General features: G+C 41.5%; 1 protein-coding gene across 1 annotated transcript; it reads right to left on the reverse strand.

Moving 5' to 3' along the window:
• Positions 1–242: 242 nt before the first annotated feature.
• l(2)k10201 (zinc finger protein 511 lethal (2) k10201) lies at positions 243–4,761 on the reverse strand. The gene is made up of 3 exons (XM_080281089.1): positions 4,607–4,761; positions 2,023–2,224; positions 243–719 (listed from the first exon to the last, which is right to left on the reverse strand). The coding sequence occupies exons 1-3, from the start codon at positions 4,759–4,761 to the stop codon at positions 243–245; spliced, it is 834 nt and encodes a 277-aa protein (XP_080137215.1).
• Between the last annotated feature and the right edge of the window lie 16,119 nt (positions 4,762–20,880).

Consider the following 20,880-nt stretch of genomic DNA (forward strand, 5'->3'; position numbering starts at 1 on the left):
CATTAATTATGAAGAGTTACCAGAATTGTGTCATCATGGTCGAAAGTTGTGTCGGTGAGTGTGTGGTGAAAAAACAGTCTGTGTCAAAAACTGTATTGGAGAATCACTGGCGATGGAATTTACCTAACTCTGTTCCCTATGACTCCTGTGACACAACTTTTGGCCATAACTCCACCTAACAATAGTCAGCCCTGACTATAACTCCACTTCACACAACTCTTGACCTAGAATGCACAAGCTCTCTATTTTTCAACTGCACTGGTTAAGGCTTGCTCCATATCTTTCATACTGATATCCTTATTTGCTCTAGCATAACCTGGTGCTCTTCTCTGAAGGTGGGAGGCAAAGCTACCCCTACTTTGTCCTCTATGACCCCTGCCACCTCTATTAAACCCTCTAGGAACACCAAAGCCAAATGAAAAGTAATTTGGTACTTTAGGTGTCTTCCTTGTACTTGTCACACATTCCATTCCTTCCTCATCAGCATTACCATCTGGACCTGTTTTAGCATAGACACTCTCAGTGGGTTCACAATCCATATGTGAATCTTCTTTCTTCTGTTTAGCTTCATGCTTACCAGTACTTTTATTTTTTTCCATCTTTCTCCATGAGGTATCAAAACGGAAATCAGATGGAAATTTATGCTGTTTTATGCAATGATTTTTCCTTTCAGCTGGATTACTAAAGCGTTCAGAGCATGATTCCAAGAAGCACTGATACTGTGTGGACAAAAATAATAGGGATTACAATTCTAAATTTAAAAATTACAAATACATCTTATGTACTAACATTTTTAATCATACCACAATTATCAATATGAGAGCTCTACATGAATAACTAGAGGGACACTCTGTGGAGTGCATCTCTCTGACAATGGCAACGTAATTTCCAAACCACTCTTTGTAATGGGTTAAGGTTTCTCATCACTGATCGGGGTTTCACAAAATGTGTTTTCCGGATCCAAAATCTGAAATACAATCCAGATCGGTCTCAAAAGTTAATCGATTGTTCCCCGGGACATGAGCTATCTACTCACCAAAGTTGGCCCAACTCTCTCTCTTAGTTTTGAGTAATCCTGCTGACAGACACACAAACACACAAACTGGGGTGAAAACATACTCTCCTTGTTGGAATGAACAATACTGGAAAACATACCTTGCAAACAAACATACAGCTTTCAAAACATCATCATCAAGATTTACTTTAATATCCATTAAGGTAAACTTCACTGGTTTACAACTTACTGGCCAGTGAAAAAAAAAAAAAAAAAAAAAAAAAAAAAAGTACAATTCTAATTTGCAAAATAGCTACCACAAATATATTTTACATTATTACAATTGTATTTGGAAAGAGGCAGAAGTCAGTAACGGTCCTCTCCTTTCATGTCAAGGGTGATCTCTACAAAATATGAGAAGTGTTGTGTTGTATGGGAGTGAGACCTGGCCTGTATGAAAAGAAGACAGATGCAGACTGGAATGTACAGATATGAATGACAATGTTAAGATGGATGAGCAGGGTTCCACTGAGTGAAAGAATTGTGAACAATGTGTTGCTGGAGAAATACAGCAAGCCAACAGGTTGACATGACTTGAACATGGTTAGAGAAGGAAGGAGGATGACCTGGTTGAGAAGGATTATAAGTATGAAAATGGCGGCAAGAGTGCCAAAAGGCTGACTATGGAACATATGGGTTGGGTTCTTTGTGAGACCTCAAGGCTAGGGGACAGAGTTTGGAAATGGTTCCAAACTTGCCAATGGGTGAAAAGATTTACACATGGCAGCATAGTCAACAGTCTCTACATGTAAACATATGTGTAAATGTATCTCCAAACAGTTTTACTCCATTCAGAAGACTTTTCAAAATAGAGGGGTTGGATACTGCCTTCATTATTCCACGCACAGCAAGAAATCTCTAAATAATAAATAAAACTGGCCTTTAAAAAAAAAAAAAAAAAAAAAAAAAAAAAAAAAAAAAGTTAACATCTCTAGTCCAAAGTGTCACCCTACCTGAACAATACTCACCATGGGCTTCCTCTCTGCCATAAGCTGGAAGAGAGAATCATGAGTCTCGAGTAAGTGCAGGTCCAGAAGGTGGTGTGTGGGTAGGGTGTACCGGCAGGTGGAGCAGACATGAATGTGGGCTGCACGCTGGTGGCTGGCCTGTTCCATGATACTGCTGAACTGCCCTTTGCATCCCACAACACTACACTGGATAGGCTCAGTCCTTGGTGTGGGTGGGAGAGGCTCAAGTCATTTATGTTTACAGGCAGTACTTATAAGGCATATGTTCTAAAATACCACTCTATTTTAAACACAATTACTGCTCTAATTTAGATCTATCTATCTATCTATCTATTGCCAGACGCCTCAGTCCCGTTTGGGGTGGCCACAAACAAATCGCCTCCAAGTCGCCCTGTCCCCCGCCATTTCACTCCCCTGCTCCCAACTCACACCCCCCTCTCTCATATACCTCTCCACCCCATCCCTCCATCTCATCCTCGGCCTCCCCCTCCCTCTTTCCCCCTCCACCTCACTCACATACACTCTCTTCGTCAGTCTTTCACCCTCCATCCTCTCCACATGGCCAAACCACCTCAGTATGTTCCTCATAACGCTTCCTATCACATCCACATCAACACCACAACGCTCCTTTATATCCTCATTCGTCAGCCTGTCTCTCCATGTGACTCCACAGGCTCCTCTTAAATAACTCATTTCCACTGCTCTCACTCTTGACTTGTGTCCTTCCAACAACGTCCAAGCTTCACTTCCGTACGTTAGAGTTGGTATCACAATACTGTCATGTAGTAACTTTTTCACTTCCATGCTCACTTCCCTGTTTCTTATCACTGCTTTCAAAGAACCAGCAACCTTTCTTCCCTGCTGTACCCTTTCAAGCACTTCACCCTCCAAACCTCCATCCTTACTCATCACACTACCCAAGTACTTAAACGTACTCACATTAGTAAGTCAGGAAATCCATTTTATTAGATGCCCATTTAACATTTTTGTATGCTGCTAAGTTGTCTGTAAATTGGGGAAAGATTGCCTACTTAAATTTCAATCTTTCCCCAATTTACAGACAACTTAGCAGCATACAAAAATGTTAAATGGGCATCTAATAAAATGGATTTCCTGACTTACTAATTACCATAAACAGAATTAACTTGCATGTCAGTGGTGAAGGTTAATTCATCATTAAAACCATCAACACCACACTGAAAAAAAAAATATGTAGGATAAAGAAACAAGAACATAGAAGCACAAAATTACGAGAACTATCGCCCATTTTCATGGTGAAATTGGTCATACTGTCCACCCACCTACAATGTATCACTACCAGTACCTTCTGAAGCTACTTCTCGGTTTCTGCCACTAATATACATAGCCATATCAGCATAGGGAGAAGTTAAATATTTCTACACAATACCTTCCTATTTCATCCTAAAAGCTATGTATCTGCTGTTTTTCACTCTGATTCCTTTTCAACCACCATTCAAATCAGTGCAAATAAGCCTCATTTTATGATCAACAGTTATGTAATTATTTGCTTTTACAATGGTATTGTCTTAGCATCCCTTTTCGATATACGATCATCATTTTTGCTTACACGATTGCTACGATCCTCTACAAAGCATCATTTTTTGGCATATGGTCGCCAATTTCACTTATACGATTCCAATGATCTCTACATTTGATATACGATCAATTGTTATCCGATTAGTTTTCCATGAATGTAACCTGATCATACAGCCAGGCTGACCTGTATATGACCATACTAACATACTCAGCTCAGTATTACTTTTCTATGCACCTAACTGCTACCATTCAGTTTCTATTTATACATTATAAAGCCTGATTCTGACACCTGTTAGAAGGCATCTCAGTCAATCTTGTCTTGTAACTTTATCTGCCATAAAGGTAATATTTTAAACAGTCTCTTGTTCTTCAATGAATGCTCATCAGCTAGGATTCTCAAGTTATATATTTACCTGTATGATACCAAAGTGATCAAAATGTCATGATTTATACCTCCCCATGCCAAGTGAATTGACTACTGTACACAAATTCTGGTTAAGATGATTACAGTTTGTCTCACTCTATGCTGGCAATTAATGACTGAATAAATGACATACTGCAACAATCCCATATTATCTGGAATGCAGAGAATCGTACTTAACTAATAAAAAGGTACCTGCATATGTGGACATAGTAATGATGTTCTATAACATAATGTAAAAAGTCACCCTCATAACCTTAATAAACAGCGTGAGTCATATAGCAAACAGTTCTGGTTTACCCTTTCCCATTCTTTGGATACTCTAGGATTTGATATATCAAAGGTTTAAACGCACAACCATTCTTTGGATGCCTCTGGGTGTGTCTGATTCCATCATAAGTTCATACACACACACACACACACACACACACACACAAATCAATAAACTTGGCACTACAGAAGATACCCCAAATCCGAAATGCTCTTGAGAACCTGCATTAAAGGGTCTAACAGATAGGTGGGAAGAGCAGTGGGTGGTGAGGTTGAGAAGGGGTGGAATGGGAAAGTGTTAAGATACTGTGGAGACCTTACTGTATCGCAGCTCACCTTGAGTGCAAGAAATCTTCCTCATCCACATCAATACATGGCACTTTGCTGAGGGGAGAGCACACATTCAGGCCATCTTTAAAAAGGGGATGGTCCCAGCCTCGATGTTCCACACCTAAGGACAACATGAAGTTCCATGGGTCACGAGTTTCCATTGCTGCAAACACAAAAGAAGAATAAACATGATCCAAAGCTATTTCTATTTAATATATTTAGTAACTTTATACTTCCATCTCAAACTAACCTTCCTCAACTCCTCTCCCCAAAAATTTACTTCCACAGCATGTCAAGTTTTATATACAGTATATATATATATATATATATATATATACTGTATATATATAGTATACCTGGTACATATATACTATCATCATCATCATTATCCAGACCTCCTTCCCCCCCCTAGGACAGGGTGACACTAAATACGATATATATATATATACCGGTATAATACTGTAAGACCTCACTATAACAGACTAATTGGGGCCCAAGCCACCCCGAAAAATGCGAAATTCCAATAAAAGCGACATCCGGACTTCCCCCTGCTAACTCGGACTTTTTCTGATATATCAGACATTAGTCCGGATAGCATAAATGGTTTTTAAACTGTTTTTACTATCATTGCGGTACTGTACTGTGTTATAAATTCACTACATTAATCAAACCATATAATGTATATAATAATAATGTGCTGTACAGTGGGGCACCAAGTTTTGCGGCAACAGGTTTCGCGAATTCAATTTTCGTGGCATAGACCAAATACTCCCCAACTTCCACTTTCGTGTGAAAAAAATTGAGTTTCATGCACAAATTTCGGGTTTTGGGCAATATTTTGAACTCCGAATTTTCCACGCCGCCTGCCCACAACCCGCCGCCATCTTGAATGACGTTATGTCAACACTCAGTCTACCCACTCCCGCCAGTGTGTACGAACACCGCTGGGTCCACTGTGTTGGATTCTCATGGTTCAATGGCCTCTACTATACCTGGTGATGTGGGGAAAGGGACTGGTGGTGTGGGGGGAAGGCCAGGAGGTAGTGGTGGTGATAAAAAGTGCCCAGGACCTTCAAAATCGGGAGGAAAGGTTAAGGCAAAAGGAGAGTATCGTGTTGGAGTAAAGAAACAGCAGTATGATAATGAAATGAAATGAAAAGCACGTAGCACAAGAGGAAATTCAGCACAAAGTGGAAGTGTTGCGTCAAGTGGCATCTGAGGAGGCAGAGAGCGAGAGGGAGGGTGGTAGTGAGGCAGAGAGGGGTGGCGGTGAGGCGGATGGCTGTGAGGCAGCGAGAGGTGGCACTGAGGTTGCTGGGGTTTCGGGACAATTCGCCGTCAAGTCAGTTCGCCGTCATTAATGAAGACAGCTATGGGTGAAGCTAGAATATAATTCAAAGGCGACTACAGCAAGGAAGAAACAAGTTATTGTTGCCTACAGATGCAACTAATAAATAATATCCAAAGCCTACGCTATTGAACATAGACTTAATGGATCCCCCTGAAATATAGTTATTAAAGCACTGATTAATTCATAATAAGTATATTTATAAAAGTATTGGTTAATTAATAATAAGTATACAGTATTTACAGAATGATGGGGAATCATCCAGGGTGTGAACTGTCCTGATGGGGAAGCGTCCATGTTTTGATGGGGAATTGTCTGATGGGGAAATGACTTGACAGAGAATTGTCTCAGAAACGTGGCTGGCGGGACCTAATAACCCCACCACACGCCTTGGATACTTACCCCCAGCATCCATTAAACACCTCATCCTGGTCTCTGTGGTATGTTTCTCTTCATATAATGTGTATTTATTGTTTGTATCTCACAATGCAATGTACAATATTGAACTGATGTATTTACTGTACCGTAATGCAAGTGAAAATGAAAATCTGGTGTTACTTTACGATAGCCAGGGGCCAATTAGCATTTTTGCCATAAGGACAATGCCCCAAATTTCACGATTTGGTGGCGACCATCATCCACTCACTTGATGTAGTGCTTCCTACTTCTCCCTTAGCCTTTATCATTCTTTTTCTGTGCCTGCCATCCGCTCTTCCTATTTCTCCCATCTTTCCTGTCACTACTTAATGCTTTTCTTTCCATTACAGGTGGCTTTACATTGAGTGACAAGCCAAATGGTTTCCTGTAAGCCAAGACACCATTTACAGCACTGGGTGGTAACCACATAACCAAATCATACGTGCTCCCTACATGTCAAGTGGGTTGGTGGAGGGTTAGTGCCCCTCCCTGTAACACAAATAACTCAGAGTCAAATGGCCACCCCGTACAGGATTATGGTGTCTGGCAATAGATAGACAGATATAGAACTTTTGCGCATTATTTTCAGTCCCAATTAGGCGCGAAAGTTGGTGCCCCGCTGTACACTGACAAACATGTCCTTTATCTGCCTTATTGTGGTGAACATAGCTGAAGCGGTCAGGCAGTCCAGACTGCTTCTGGTTTTATCAGACTTTTTCCAATATATAGGAAGTTAGTCTGGTAGCTACTCGATTCCGATAAAAGCGAATTCCGGTCTATTGAAATCCGTTATATCAAGGTGTTACCGTATATAATATACAGTCCTCGTCAGAAGTATCGAGCGCCCTGCATCCCTCCTACGAAACAATCCTTTCAATACTGAAAAAACATGTAAATAATGCATTATATTTACCTTGGTAGAGTATCTTTTGTGCTTCTTCACAGACCTGAGACGTCGTGGACGTGAAAGGGCGAGGTTCCTCAGGTGCTGGGGTGGTATTCTTGCCCAGGACTCACGAATGGCTGCTTCCAGCTTAGGCAGAGAGCTCACGTCCTTCCCTTGGAGATTCTTCTTTACGAGGTACCAGAGGTTTTCTATCGGGTTGAGGTCTGGGCTACTGCTTGGCCAGTCTTTCATGAAAGAGACCTCGCAGTCACGAAGCCAGTTGGTGACCGATTGGCTTTATGAGCAGGTGCACCGTCCTGCTGAAACACTCGTGCAACTGTGAGCTCGAAGGACTCAGGTAAATGATCACAAAGAAGCTCCAGGTAAACGTCCTGATTCACTCTGCAGTTCTTAGGAAGAACAACAAGCTTCCCCAAACCTTTCCCAGAGAAACAACCCCATACCATAAGTGAATCAGGGTGTTTAACTGTGCTCTCCACGTAACGGGAGTCAAGCAGGTCACTACCTTCGTGCCGGTACATGCGCGCTCCTCGATTACAGGTAACACTAAACGTTGCCTCATCAGACCACAACACTGACAACCATTGGTCCTCACCCCAGTTAAGGTACTTGTTAGCAAAGGCAAGCCTACGAAGTCGCTGGTAACGTGTAAGAAGAGGCCTGTGACTTGTGTAACCAAGTTCATGGACTCTTTGAGATACCATGCACACTGAAACCTCACCAAACACTTCTGGGTTGCTCTCCTTAATTTTCCTTGCACTCACACGAGGATTAGACTCCACTGCACGTTTTAACACATTAACAGACCTCGGGGAAGTTTTCCTGGGCCTACCAGACCGCGGATTCTTTGTAGGAACGTCACCATTTTCCACTCGAAAACGGGCACACCACCTCCGCACTGTCGATCGAGCCACACCAACCAAATTACTAATTTCCTTCGTGGGGTGGCCTGCCTCCTTTAGAGCAATGATCTGTGATATGATTTCACTCGAAAGTTCACGGGTAGGGGCCATAACAAAGTGGCGAAAGCCAAAACACTGCGGGACACTAGGTAAAAAAAGGCGCAAGGAGAGGGAGGAGCGGCAGAGTTCCTCTCTCTCACGCAGCCCGTAGGCAACTGAGACGGCAGCCAACCAGCGCACAGTAAGGCCTCAAGCTGCCATGACATCATGTTAGCGGCCCAAACATCTGGCTCAATTTTTAGTACCAAAAAAGGGTGATTCTTTTTTCGCCAAAAGTATTGCGCGCCCTGACATAGGCGCTCGATACTTCTGACGAGCACTGTACTGTATATATATGTAGTGTACCGTACATTTATGTGTATGCATACATATATATAGTGTACATATATGTATGTATATATATATATATATATATATATACCCCTGGGGGTAGGGTTTTTTTTTTCAAGAATACTCCCCCAGTATCCCTGCTTGTCGTAAAAGGCGACTAAAAGGGTTGGCGGAGGGTTAGTGCCCCTCCCCGGAAAACAACTGACTAAAAAAACAAACAACAAGCCTCAGACAAGGACTGACCAAACGATGACGACCAAGGACCGGACAAAGGACATGGTAATTGGAACTTGGAATGTAAGGGGAGCGAATGATGAGGTGAAAGAGAGATTGTTCAGGTGCTTGAGGGTGCGAAAGTGGATGTATGTGAAATAACTGAAACAAAATAGAGAGGAGAAAGTGTGAGAGAATGGGAGTATGGATGGGGTATATGTGCAGGAGTAGGTGAGAATGAGAGGGCAAAGGAAGGAGTATGTATAGTTGTGAGTAAAAGATGGAAGAGGAGCATAAGACAGTATGGATCAGTTGGGTCAAGGATTGTGTGGGTAAAGTTGAAAGTTGGAATACAAATGTGGGCGATTGTGTGTGTGTATGCGCCAACGCAAGATCGTGCTAGAAGAGTGAGAAAAGAGTTCTGGACAAATGTAGAAGTGTGCATGGAAAAGTTTGGAAGGAATGAGAGTGTTTTTGATTGGTGATATGAATGGTAAAGTTGGGAATGTGAAGGTGGATGGAATGGTTGGTGAGTGGGGTGTGCCTGCTGAGATAGATGAGAATGAGAGTGCGTTAGTGGACATTTGTGCTGGGAGGGGGTTGGTGATAGCCAATACCCTCTTCAGGCATAAAATGATCCACAGGTATACATGCCGAGTGATGAGAAGGGTGGGTAGTGAACTGAATGAAAGGAAGGCAATGATTGATTATGTGTGTGTGGATGAAAGGATGCAAAGATGTGGAATGGATGCAAGAGTTTATAGAGGTTGGGGGAGTGGACTTTCTGACCACTACTTGGTGGTGGCCAGAATTAGAATTCAAGTAAGATGGAGGAATAGAAGAAGGGAAAGACGAGAGGAAGGAGTAGTTGCAAGGAGAGTGGAAACGTTACAAGAGGATGAGAAAAAGCCAGAGTATAAGAGAGAAGTGGAGGAACGATTGGGCAAATATGAATTGGAGCAGATGGGAGACGTGGAAGGTGTGTGTAGGATATTTACAGAAGAAATATGTGCAGCATGTGATGTGGTGTGTGGAAGGAAGAGAAGACGGAGGGGGGTGCAAGGAACAGTGTGGTGGACTGAAGAGGTGAAACAGGCTGTGGCACAAAAGAAGAAAGCATACAATGAATGGATGAGAAATAGGGGTGTGGAACAAGTTGAGAGGTGGAAGAGAGAGTTATATGTAGAAAGAAAGAGAGAGGTGAAAAGATTAGTAAGAGAGAGTAAGAAGAGAGTGGATGAGGAATTTGGAAGGAATTTGAGTGTAAAGTGGAGGGACTGTAAGAAAATGTTCTGGAGAGAAGTGAAAAGAGTAAGACAGGGTGGAAGTGAAGTTAGCAGGGGAGTGAAAGATAAAAATGGTAGATTACTAGTGGAGAAGGGAGAAAAAGTGAGCAAATGGAGAGAACACTTTAAGGAATTGTTGAACGAAGAGGATGGAAGTAATGCGAGTATAAGTGGCTGGGGAATGGCTGGGAGAAGGAGGGAGGTGAGAAGACAGGAAGAAATCAGTAGGATAGAAGTTGTGGAAGCAATGAAGAAAGTTAAATCTGGGAAAGCCCCAGGAATTGATGGAGTGTGTGGTGAAATGCTGAAGCATGGGGGAGAGATAGTAGCAGAATGGATGTGGAAGATGTGCAGATTGGTCTGGGAGGAAGGTAGCGTCCCGGAGGATTGGAAGTCAGGTATAATTATTCCCTTGTACAAAGGAAAAGGGGAAAAAGAAGTGTGTGGTAATCATAGGGGCATTTGTCTTCTTAGTATAATAGGAAATGTGTATGGTAGGATACTTATTGACAGAGTTAGAGAAAGAACAGAGAAATTAGTTGGAGAAGAACAGGGAGGCTTTAGGAAGGGAAGAGGTTGTGTAGATCAGATATTCATTCTTAGATCTTTAGTGGAAAAGTTTCTAGAGGAGGGAAAGAAGTTGTATGCGGCTTTCATGGATTTGGAGAAAGCATATGACAGGGTGGATAGACAAGGATTGTGGAAAGTGTTAAGAATATATGGAGTAGATGGGAAGTTGCTGAATGCTGTGAAAAGTATGTATGATGGTGCGAAGGCTGCAATGCGTGTGGATGATGAACTAAGTGAAATTTTCTCTTTGAAAGCTGGGTTGAAACAGGGATGTGTCATGTCTCCATGGTTGTTCAATCTGTACATGGATGGGGTAATAAAAGAGGTACAAGGTAGGGTAGTGGATGTTGGAGTGGCCCTGGTGAGAGAGGATAGTGTTTGGAAACTCCCTGTACTGTTGTTTGCAGATGATACTGTGTTGTTGAGTGAAGACGAAGGGGAGCTGCAAGGCTTGGTGGATGAGTTTGGGAGAGTGTGTAAGAAATGGAATCTAAAGGTGAATGTAGGGAAGAGTAAAGTGATGGTCTTTGAGAGAGGTGAAGTCAGTGAATGTACAGCGAGGTTGGATGGTGAGAAATTGGAAAATGTGAGTACGTTTAAGTACTTGGGTAGTGTGATGAGTAAGGATGGAGGTTTGGAGGGTGAAGTGCTTGAATTGGTTCAGCAGGGAAGAAAGGTTGCTGGTTCTTTGTAAGCAGTGATACGAAACAGGGAAGTGAGCATGGAAGTGAAAAAGTTACTACATGACAGTATTGTGATACCAACTCTAACGTTTGGAAGTGAAGCTTGGACGTTGTTGGAAGGACACAAGTCAAGAGTGAGAGCAGTGGAAATGAGTTATTTAAGAGGAGCCTGTTGAGTCACCTGGAAAGACAGGCTGACGAATGAGGATATAAAGAAGCGTTGTGGTGTTGATGTGGATGTGATAGGAAGCGTTATGAGGAACACACTGAGGTGGTTTGGCCATGTGGACAGGATGGAGGGTAAAAGACTGACGAAGAGAGTGTATGTGAGTGAGGTGGAGGGGGGAAGAGGGAGGGGGAGGCCGAGGATGAGATGGAGGGATGGGGTGGAGAGGTATATGAGAGGGGGGCGTGAGTTGGGAGCAGGGCAGTGAAATGGCGGGGGACAGGGCGACTTGGAGGCGATTTGTTTGTGGCCACCCCAAACGGGATTGAGGCATCTGGCAATAGATAGACAGAGATATATATATACATACTGTATATATATATATATATATATATATATATATATATATAAAATATATATAAATATATATATACAGTATATATAAATATATATATACAGTATATATATATATATATATATATATATATATATATATACATATATATATATAAAATATATATAAATATATAAATATATATATATATATATATATATATATATATATATACATATATATATATATATGAGTTTGAGAGAGTGTGTAAGAAACGGAATTTAAAGGTGAATGTAGGGAAGAGTAAAGTGATGGTCTTTGAGAGAGGTGAAGTCAGTGAATGTACAGCGAGGTTGGATGGTGAGGAATTGGAAAATGTGAGTACATTTAAGTACTTGGGTAGTGTGATGAGTAAGGATGGAGGTTTGGAGGGTGAAGTGCTTGAAAGAGTACAGCAGGGAAGAAAGGTTGCTGGTTCTTTGAAAGCAGTGATAAGAAACAGGGAAGTGAGCATGGAAGTGAAAAAGTTACTGCATGACAGTATTGTGATACCAACTCTAACGTACGGAAGTGAAGCTTGGACGTTGTTGGAAGGACACAAGTCAAGAGTGAGAGCAGTGGAAATGAGTTATTTAAGAGGAGCCTGTGGAGTCACATGGAGAGACAGGCTGACGAATGAGGATATAAAGGAGCGTTGTGGTGTTGATGTGGATGTGATAGGAAGTGTTATGAGGAACACACTGAGGTGGTTTGGCCATGTGGAGAGGATGGAGGGTGGAAGACTGACGAAGAGAGTATATGTGAGTGAGGTGGAGGGGGAGAGAGGGAGGGGGAGGCCGAGGATGAGATGGAGAGATGGGGTGGAGAGGTATATGAGAGAGGGGGGTGTGAGTTGGGAGCGGGGGAGTGAAATGGCGGGGGACAAGGCGACTTGGAGGCGATTTGTTTGTGGCCACCCCAAATGGGATTGAGGCGTCTGGCAATAGATAGATAGATAGATAGATAGATATATATATATATATACAGCAAGCTCGCTCCCAACGCGTGGGTTTCGTTCCTAATGTGGTGCATTCGGCGCGAAACTGCGTAAGTTTCAACTACTCCTTATTTTGCTTCCTAGATCTCCTAAACGTGGTCTTTTGGAGTTATCTGCCATTGATAATCAATATCAAGCACTTTAAGTGGTTAGAAGGTTTATTTAATGTTATAACTTACAAATACAGTACTGCACAGCAAAACTTCAACATACAAATATGTAAACACAAGGCAATTATTCCGATCCCGAAACCAATCGGCGTCGGAATGTTGCCTTGTGTTTACGTATTTGTATATTGAAGTTTTGCTGTGCAGTACTGTATTTGTAAGTTATAACATTAAATAAACCTTCTAACCACTTAAAGTGCTTCATAATGATTACCAATGGCAGATAACAGCAAAATACCACGTTTAGGGAGTCTAGGGAGCAAAATGGTTTCGGGACTATTCGCTGTCAAGCCAGTTCGCCACCACAACAATAACAAGACAACATAGACTTTGATGGAGCCCCCTGAAATATAGTTATTAAAGTATTGATTAATTAATAATAAGTATATTAATAAAAGTATTGATTAATTAATGAGTATAATTATAGAATGACGGGGAATCATCCAGGGTGCGAATTGTCCTGACGGGGAATTGACATGATGGCGAATTGTCTTGGAATCCACCGATCGTGTGTAATCTATAAATCAGGTTAACTGGTTACAAGGCTTTATTTAATGCTTTAACTTTCTTTAAGCGCTTTAACTTACAAGTGCATACCAGAATAGTAAATAATTAACTTACAATTACAGTACTGTGGAAAAGCAGTACAGCAAATACTTAACACAAATAAAAAAGGTAATATTCTGACACCTATCAGAAAACTCGTTATAAAACTGTATTTCTTGCTTGAACGTTATTTAATAATACTTTAACTTGCACATATACTTACCAGAACAGTCCTGTAAATATTTAACTTTCAAATACAGCACTGAGGAAAAGCAGTACAGCAAATCACATCACGTGATCAAAACAAACTGTGCGTGCTGAGCTGATGTTCGAGGATTTGGCCTTTCAAAAGCCTCTCTTGCGTAAAAAAATGGTTTTCGTAATGGTTCTTTAATCTTATGTTGTCTTATACATATCCCAGCACTAACCGTGTATAATTGTGAGCGCGTTCGGCGAGAACATGTTCGGGGCGAGTTTACTATATATATATATATATACAGTAGAACCTCTTTAGTCCGGACCCCTTTAATCCGGACTTCTGTTAATCCGGACAAAATTTAAAAATAATAAGCTCAAAAAATATGTTGTAAGTACTTCTAAAGACATTTTCAGTATCGGCGCGGAAAGCAATCGTCATTCGTTTAGTCTCGGATCACGCTAGATCGCTACATGGGCGCCTGTTTAAACACATGCTAGCATTCGTTCCATCAACTAGTTCACCAACCATTTATATTTTTACGCTGTATTTCAAAAGTTAATCCTCCTTACTATGCCCCTTAATGCAAGTGTAGCTTCTGTAATGAATAAAGGTGTTAAAGGAGGAGTTTGCTTACACAAAAATGGGTCAGAATATTCTGCAGTGTTTAGTGATTACTGCAGGTTATTTTTTGTACTTAAATGTGCTTTACTTGTACATCAAACATTAGCTTCTTGCCCATATGGGCGTTATCAATATGCCAAAGATGACAATGTATTTTTTGCCTACATAGGTTTTATTTTTATTCCAAATATTACAGTTAATTAATTAATTTATTTTTTGCCTACACGGGCCTTAGTCACTTACTACAATTTAAAATGTAGGCTAGTTTCTTGTCATGGCCTTACCTGTAAATTATGCAATACAAAACTAACTTACATGATTAGTTTTGTTATTTTAGTACCGGTATCCTTTCATCTTTTGCAGTTACGTAGGGTTGACATATGCCACATATGTTAATAATTAACAAACATACCATATGTAGATAGAGTTTGTATGAACTGAAGATTACCCTGATGGTCCGGACAATCTGCTAATTCGGACAACCCTTCCCCCCATATAGTCCGGATGAGAGAGGGTCTACTGTATATATATATATATATACTGTATATATATATATATATATATATATATATATACAGTACTCTCGCATCCAGCACGGTAATATTGTCATGCATGGGTCACGTGTTGGACCAAAAACGTGTTGGACTAACAATAGAGCTTATGGGGAAAAATGAATTGTGTCAGCAACCCTCGGAAAAGTCACCCTAAATATCTACCATATACCTATACATATATTGGTACTATTGTAATTATAATAAATGGTACTGTGCTATGAATGATAACTAACCTTTTAGGATAGTGTTGGTGGGCTTGCTGGGAATGGAAGGTGGTATCCAAGGCTGTAGTTAGTCCTACTGGGTCCCCGGAGGATGGCTGCTGGCGTCACTAGCGGGTAATGGGTGTTGCTCCTCCTCAACCTCCCCATAAATCCTTCGAAATCAAACCTCCCTCATAAATCCTTCGAAATCACACTCAGAATCACTATCTTCATTCACAGCCATGGAAGGTCCTGCTTCTGCCTGTCCTAGCCCTGTAATCCTCGGCAAAGTGCATGCTTCTCACACTGTTGCCAGAGCCCCGTCTCGTGACTGTGGAAAGTGATCGCTGTCGCTGACTCGGTAGAGAATATGGAGAAGCAACTTTGTTTATAAACTGGTACGCACGCCGATGAGAAGGGTTTCAAAACGATTGATATTTATTCAAAAATATTAATATGTATTCAGTGTCAGGCTAAATGTTCAATGCTGTAGTACGATACATTCTCTGTCGAGTCGCCTGGGTTTTGGTCACACTGTTTTCCCTGTTGTATGCTCGGCAGGAATCCATCCAGATGAATTCCAAATGCCCGTAGTATCGTCGGCAATTTTACCACGTTACCGTTCCGATTTACCATCATATCCTCGGCAAACCTGGTATGAAGTGCCGTGTGATAGCCTTCGGCTGCCAGGATCTTGTCTTAAGTTTTTTATTATGATCACGTTGGCTTCATTCATGTCGTAGGCCTTGGCAATGTCAACTTTCCTCTCCCCTTTCTTCTTCCTCTCGATGCTTTCTAGCTTGGTGGCCTGAGGGAGGTGCCGATGCTTCTTGGGGTTCTCAGAAGGCTTCATAGGCATCGTGAGCAGGGTAAAATGCAGTAACAAGGGCAGAAAATGCAGCAAGAAAAAAGCACCTTCCAATGCAATTATGCAACTGAGTGGCTCTGTGGCGGGAGAAATGTAAACAAAACATCACGTGACGCCAGAAGCGTTTTTAATTGGGCGGCATCACGATCACGTCATGATAGCAGGCGGGGAAGGCTACTTGATCAGAAGTTTTTCATTGGCTATCATCATCATGGGAATGTCCAGTATGACCGTGTTGGACCAGGGGTGATCGTGCTAGAGTGAACTCTGCGGATTTCGCCCACTTCTCGGAGCTCTGTGCGTGTTATGTTAACACACTCGTGTTGCAGTAATGAAATCGTATTAAATAATACTAATTAATTGCTCTCCGTGCTGGACCCAAATCGTGCTGGATTAACGTGTGTTGGACGCGAGGATACTGTATATATATATATATATATATATATATATATATATATATACACGGTATACATATACACAGTATATATATATATATATATATATATATATATATATATATATATATATGAGGCATCTAGAACCAAAGGGGCATCGGCGCCAAAATGTACTTTTGAGTTATGACGCTTTAAAGTTGTGTTTATGGCAACGTCATAACCAGAAGGCAATACACAAACCTTTTATACATCAAAATGATCATCAGCACCTATGCTCTACATGTAAAGTCAAAAAAACAAAACAATAATAACCGTAACCACAAAATATGCAGTAAACCAAACCCCCAATTTATAAGTGGGCATAATAACATATTGTAAGGATTTAAAAACATAGCAGAAAAAACATCAACGAATGTATTAATGTACAAAACTTTATTAATTGAAGATTCCAGTTCACTTAATATTAATAAACGAATAATTATTACTGTAATTTCACGTTTTTGACAACTAAAACTGACATCAATGCAGTTATTATTTTTCCTCTACCATAATAGATTGAAATAATAACACTAAAAAAAAAAAAGTAGTGTAGTGCTTAAGTAAATTGAGAAGGGGTAGTGGGGGGTTAAATGGTGGGGTCGTCATCTAGGAGATCGACATCCAACTCTGCCTCCTCGGTGCCACGCCCCCTCCCGCTGTCTCCCCTCACCACTCTCTTTTCCTCTTCCTTTCTACCTTTTTCCACTTCTCCACACACTTCTGACACTTACGAGAGGTTATAGGCACCACCTCCTCACTGTAACTGTGATGAACTCATCTTGTCACCCCCCATTCAACCCCAATAACAACAGCTCATCTTGTCACCAATAATCCACGATAAATGGGGTAAAAATCCCATACGTAATAATTATACACCTCAGTGAACACAGGAGGGAAACCTCACCGGCACACCGGGCGGGCCACACGCTTGCTGATTGGCTGCTCTGGGGTAGTGACAGAGAGCGAGAATGCTGATTGGTTTGGGCTGTGTGGCTTAGATGCCTGCCTGCTCTGATTTGTTCGCCCGGCAGCATGGACAAACTCACATGACTTTGAGCCCTTCTACCACTGTCCAGAAGGCCAAATCTTGTATGGCAACCAGTGCTGTCACTGAGAAGAGGGTTAAGCCTGTTGTCTCCCCTACCTAACTCAAAACCAGTATATTGGCGGGGATGCCCCTGTGGCTCTAGACGCCTCATATATATATATATATATATATATATACACATGTATACAGTCGACCCTCTGTCTTCGCGGGGGTCTCAGGCCCCTAACCCCCGCGAAGATCGAAAATCCGTGTAAAATTGGTGCCCCCCTAAAAACACCCCAAGCCCCCCATTTCCTTCTTTAATGAAAGAAAACCCCTGTGTACATGTCAATAAACACTTTATTTATAATTAAAGTATGAAAAAAATAGTATAATTGCGTAGGTGGATAGCCGCTCACACCACTCGTCGCAGCTACACTCTCACCCTCCACCACCGTTACCAGGATTTTCCCTCCCGTAACTTGTCCAGCAATTCTACCTTCTCCAGCAGGGTCATTACCTTCTTCTGGTGCTTTGGGGTGCCTTCAGGGGATGTCTTGGCTGCTCTCTTAGGGCCCATGGTAGATAAAATGATGGTGTCACGAAGAGATCAACGAGTACAAGCACACACAAGCGTGGTCACAGTGAGAATGGGTTTTGGGACAATTCGCCGTCAAGTCAATTCGCAGTCACAACAATAACAAGACAATTCGCCGTCAGGACTTTTCGCCATCAGGACGATTCCCCGTCATTTATTTACATACCATAATAGTCTTTTAAACATACGAGTTTTGAAAGTGGTGGTGGTTTATTGTTTTTATAATAAATGTAGTGACATCTGTTGAGGCTCAGCCATATCTTTCCCCACGGTTTGCATCCACTATGGCCGATCAGAATAACATGTTGGATATTGTCATTTGAGATGAATATATACTTGTACCTCTTCAGAGTCATTTAAAAATATACCCAGGATGTTGTAGTACCAATGAAAATTAATGAAGACAGCTACGGGTGACGCTAGAATATAATTCAAAGTCGACTACAGCGAAGTAGAAACACGTTCATTATTGGCTAAAAGTGCAACTTATAAATGATATCCAAAGCCTACAGTATTGAATGAACATAGACTTTGATAGATCCCCCTGAAAATTAGATATTAAAGTATTAATTATTCAAAAATGTTTATAGAATGACGGGGAATCATCCAGGGTGCGAATTGTCCTGATGGGGAATCATCCATGTTTTGACGGCGAATTGTCTGATGGTGAACTGACTTGACGGCGAATTATCTCAGAACCTGAGAATGAGAGAGCCTGCCGCGAGAGATTCAAAACAATGCGGGGGTGGCGCGGGTGGTGCTGCGGGCGGTATGCAGTGTGTGGCGCGCGATTTGCATGTGTTTCCATTTTTTTTTGGACTTCAAAAAAGGTGATTTGGTTTCCCTGGTGACAAACCGCAAACAATTGAAACCGTGAGGACAGAGGGTCGACTGTATACATATATATACACACAGTAATCCCTGTACTTTCCAGATGCCCATTTTCCGGACTCCCCACTCACCAGACATAGTGGGCCTGGACCTTCGGACCCCCCCCCAAAAAAAAAAAAAAAAAAAAAAAAAAAAAAAAATCCTAATTTTTTCCCACCCATAATTTGAAATTGCCGCACGCTGCGTGGAGCCAAACAGCTGTTTACACCACGGCCCCTTCACCCCTTCCTTCCTTCCCCCTCCCCCGTCCCCAGTCACAGCTGCCATTTGGTATTTTTCATTACCATATGTGGGCCAATTTGGTACTGAAAAGTTCGTTTGGTAGTGAATCAGCATGATCCATTACCAAACAGATTTTTCACATGTATGAAGATATAGAGAATGGAGACAGTGGACTGTCTGCTTTCTTTGATTAATCTGCTAGCATACATAGCGCAAATATAAACATGCTGCTGATTTATAAGGAGAGTGATTATTTCCATTTGTACATATAATTAGTGAAGAATAAATGCTTCCTTTCAGAATTTGGTAATGAAAAGTTAAATTTGGTGATGAAAGCTGAGGAGTTTGGTAATGTGGCTGAGTTCAGCTCTGGCAACCCTGTCCCCAGTTACTGTCTAATCTTTGTTTAGTGAAGACGTTCATTGCAGTGGATGCCACACGTGCTCGTTTTTTATTAATAAACAGTGAATAAACTGCAATACCTCGCCACTAGACTACACGGGAATTTACAGTGTTGAGCAGTGTTAAGAAATTAGAATTTAGGGTGCAAAGGAGTAAGTGTGGAGTGAGTGTCGAGTGCAAAGTGGCGGTTGAAACTGGGGTGGTGCAATCAAGAAGAATGTGCAGTGTTAAACAATTATAACTCACAGTGCAAAGAATTAAGTGTAGCACAACACTGGATTACTATACGTGCTTCAAGAGCATTTTCAAAACTACCAGAGCCTTCGAGAGATAGAGGAGGCGGCCACAGACGTGCTGTAAGTACAGTACTCTGTACAATGCTAGGCCCCAGTATTTTCCATACTCACTTCTAATTTCTCATTCTCTGGTTCCTTTTCATTTATTTCATGCTTTATGTCCATTATTGGAGTGAATAGGGTCTTAAATAGGTTTAAATAAGTGCTATGCATGTCCGGTAGGGAGTTATTTAGGTGGCTTTCAAAGTTAGGCTGGGTTAGGGTCATAAGTACCAGTCCAGCAGGCAGAGGCCCACTTTCCGGATGGGACCACTTTCCGGATGGGACCACTTTCCAGACATGCATTTGGCTCTATTACATCGGATAACAGAGGGATTACTGTATATACAGTAATCCCCATACTATCCGGATGCCCACTTTCCGGACATTGTGGGCCTGGACCTTCAGAATCCCCCCCCCCCCAAAAAAAAGATTTTTTTTCCCACCCGCAATTTGAAACTGCCGTGCGGCGCCGAACAGCTGTTTACATCACGGCCCCTTCACCCCTTCCTTCCTCCCCCCTCCCCTGTCAGGGTTGCCATTTGGTATTTTTCATTACCAAATATGGGCCAATTTGGTAATGAAAAATTCATTTGGTAAGGAATCAGAATAATGCATTACCAAACAGATTTTTCACGTGTATGAGGATACACAGGATGGAGATGGTGGATTGTTTTCTCTCTCTGAGTAATCTACTAGCCTACATAGCATAAAAATAATCAACATGCTGTTAATTATATGGAGAATGATTACATGAATTTCCACTTGTATATATAATTAGTGAAGAATAAAAGCTAGCTTTATGAATTTGGTAATGAAAAGTTAAATTTGGTAATGAAAATTGAGGAGTTTGGTAATCAGGCCATTGCGATCTGGCAACTCTGTTTCCCCCTCACAAACAGTTACTGCCTAACTTCGATCGCGAGTAGATGCTTATCGCAACGGATGCCAGACATGCTCG

This window comes from Coenobita brevimanus, chromosome 87 (assembly GCF_032717465.1).
Source record: "Coenobita brevimanus isolate Jiangsu-jjx chromosome 87, ASM3271746v2, whole genome shotgun sequence".
Classification (NCBI taxonomy): domain Eukaryota; kingdom Metazoa; phylum Arthropoda; class Malacostraca; order Decapoda; family Coenobitidae; genus Coenobita; species Coenobita brevimanus.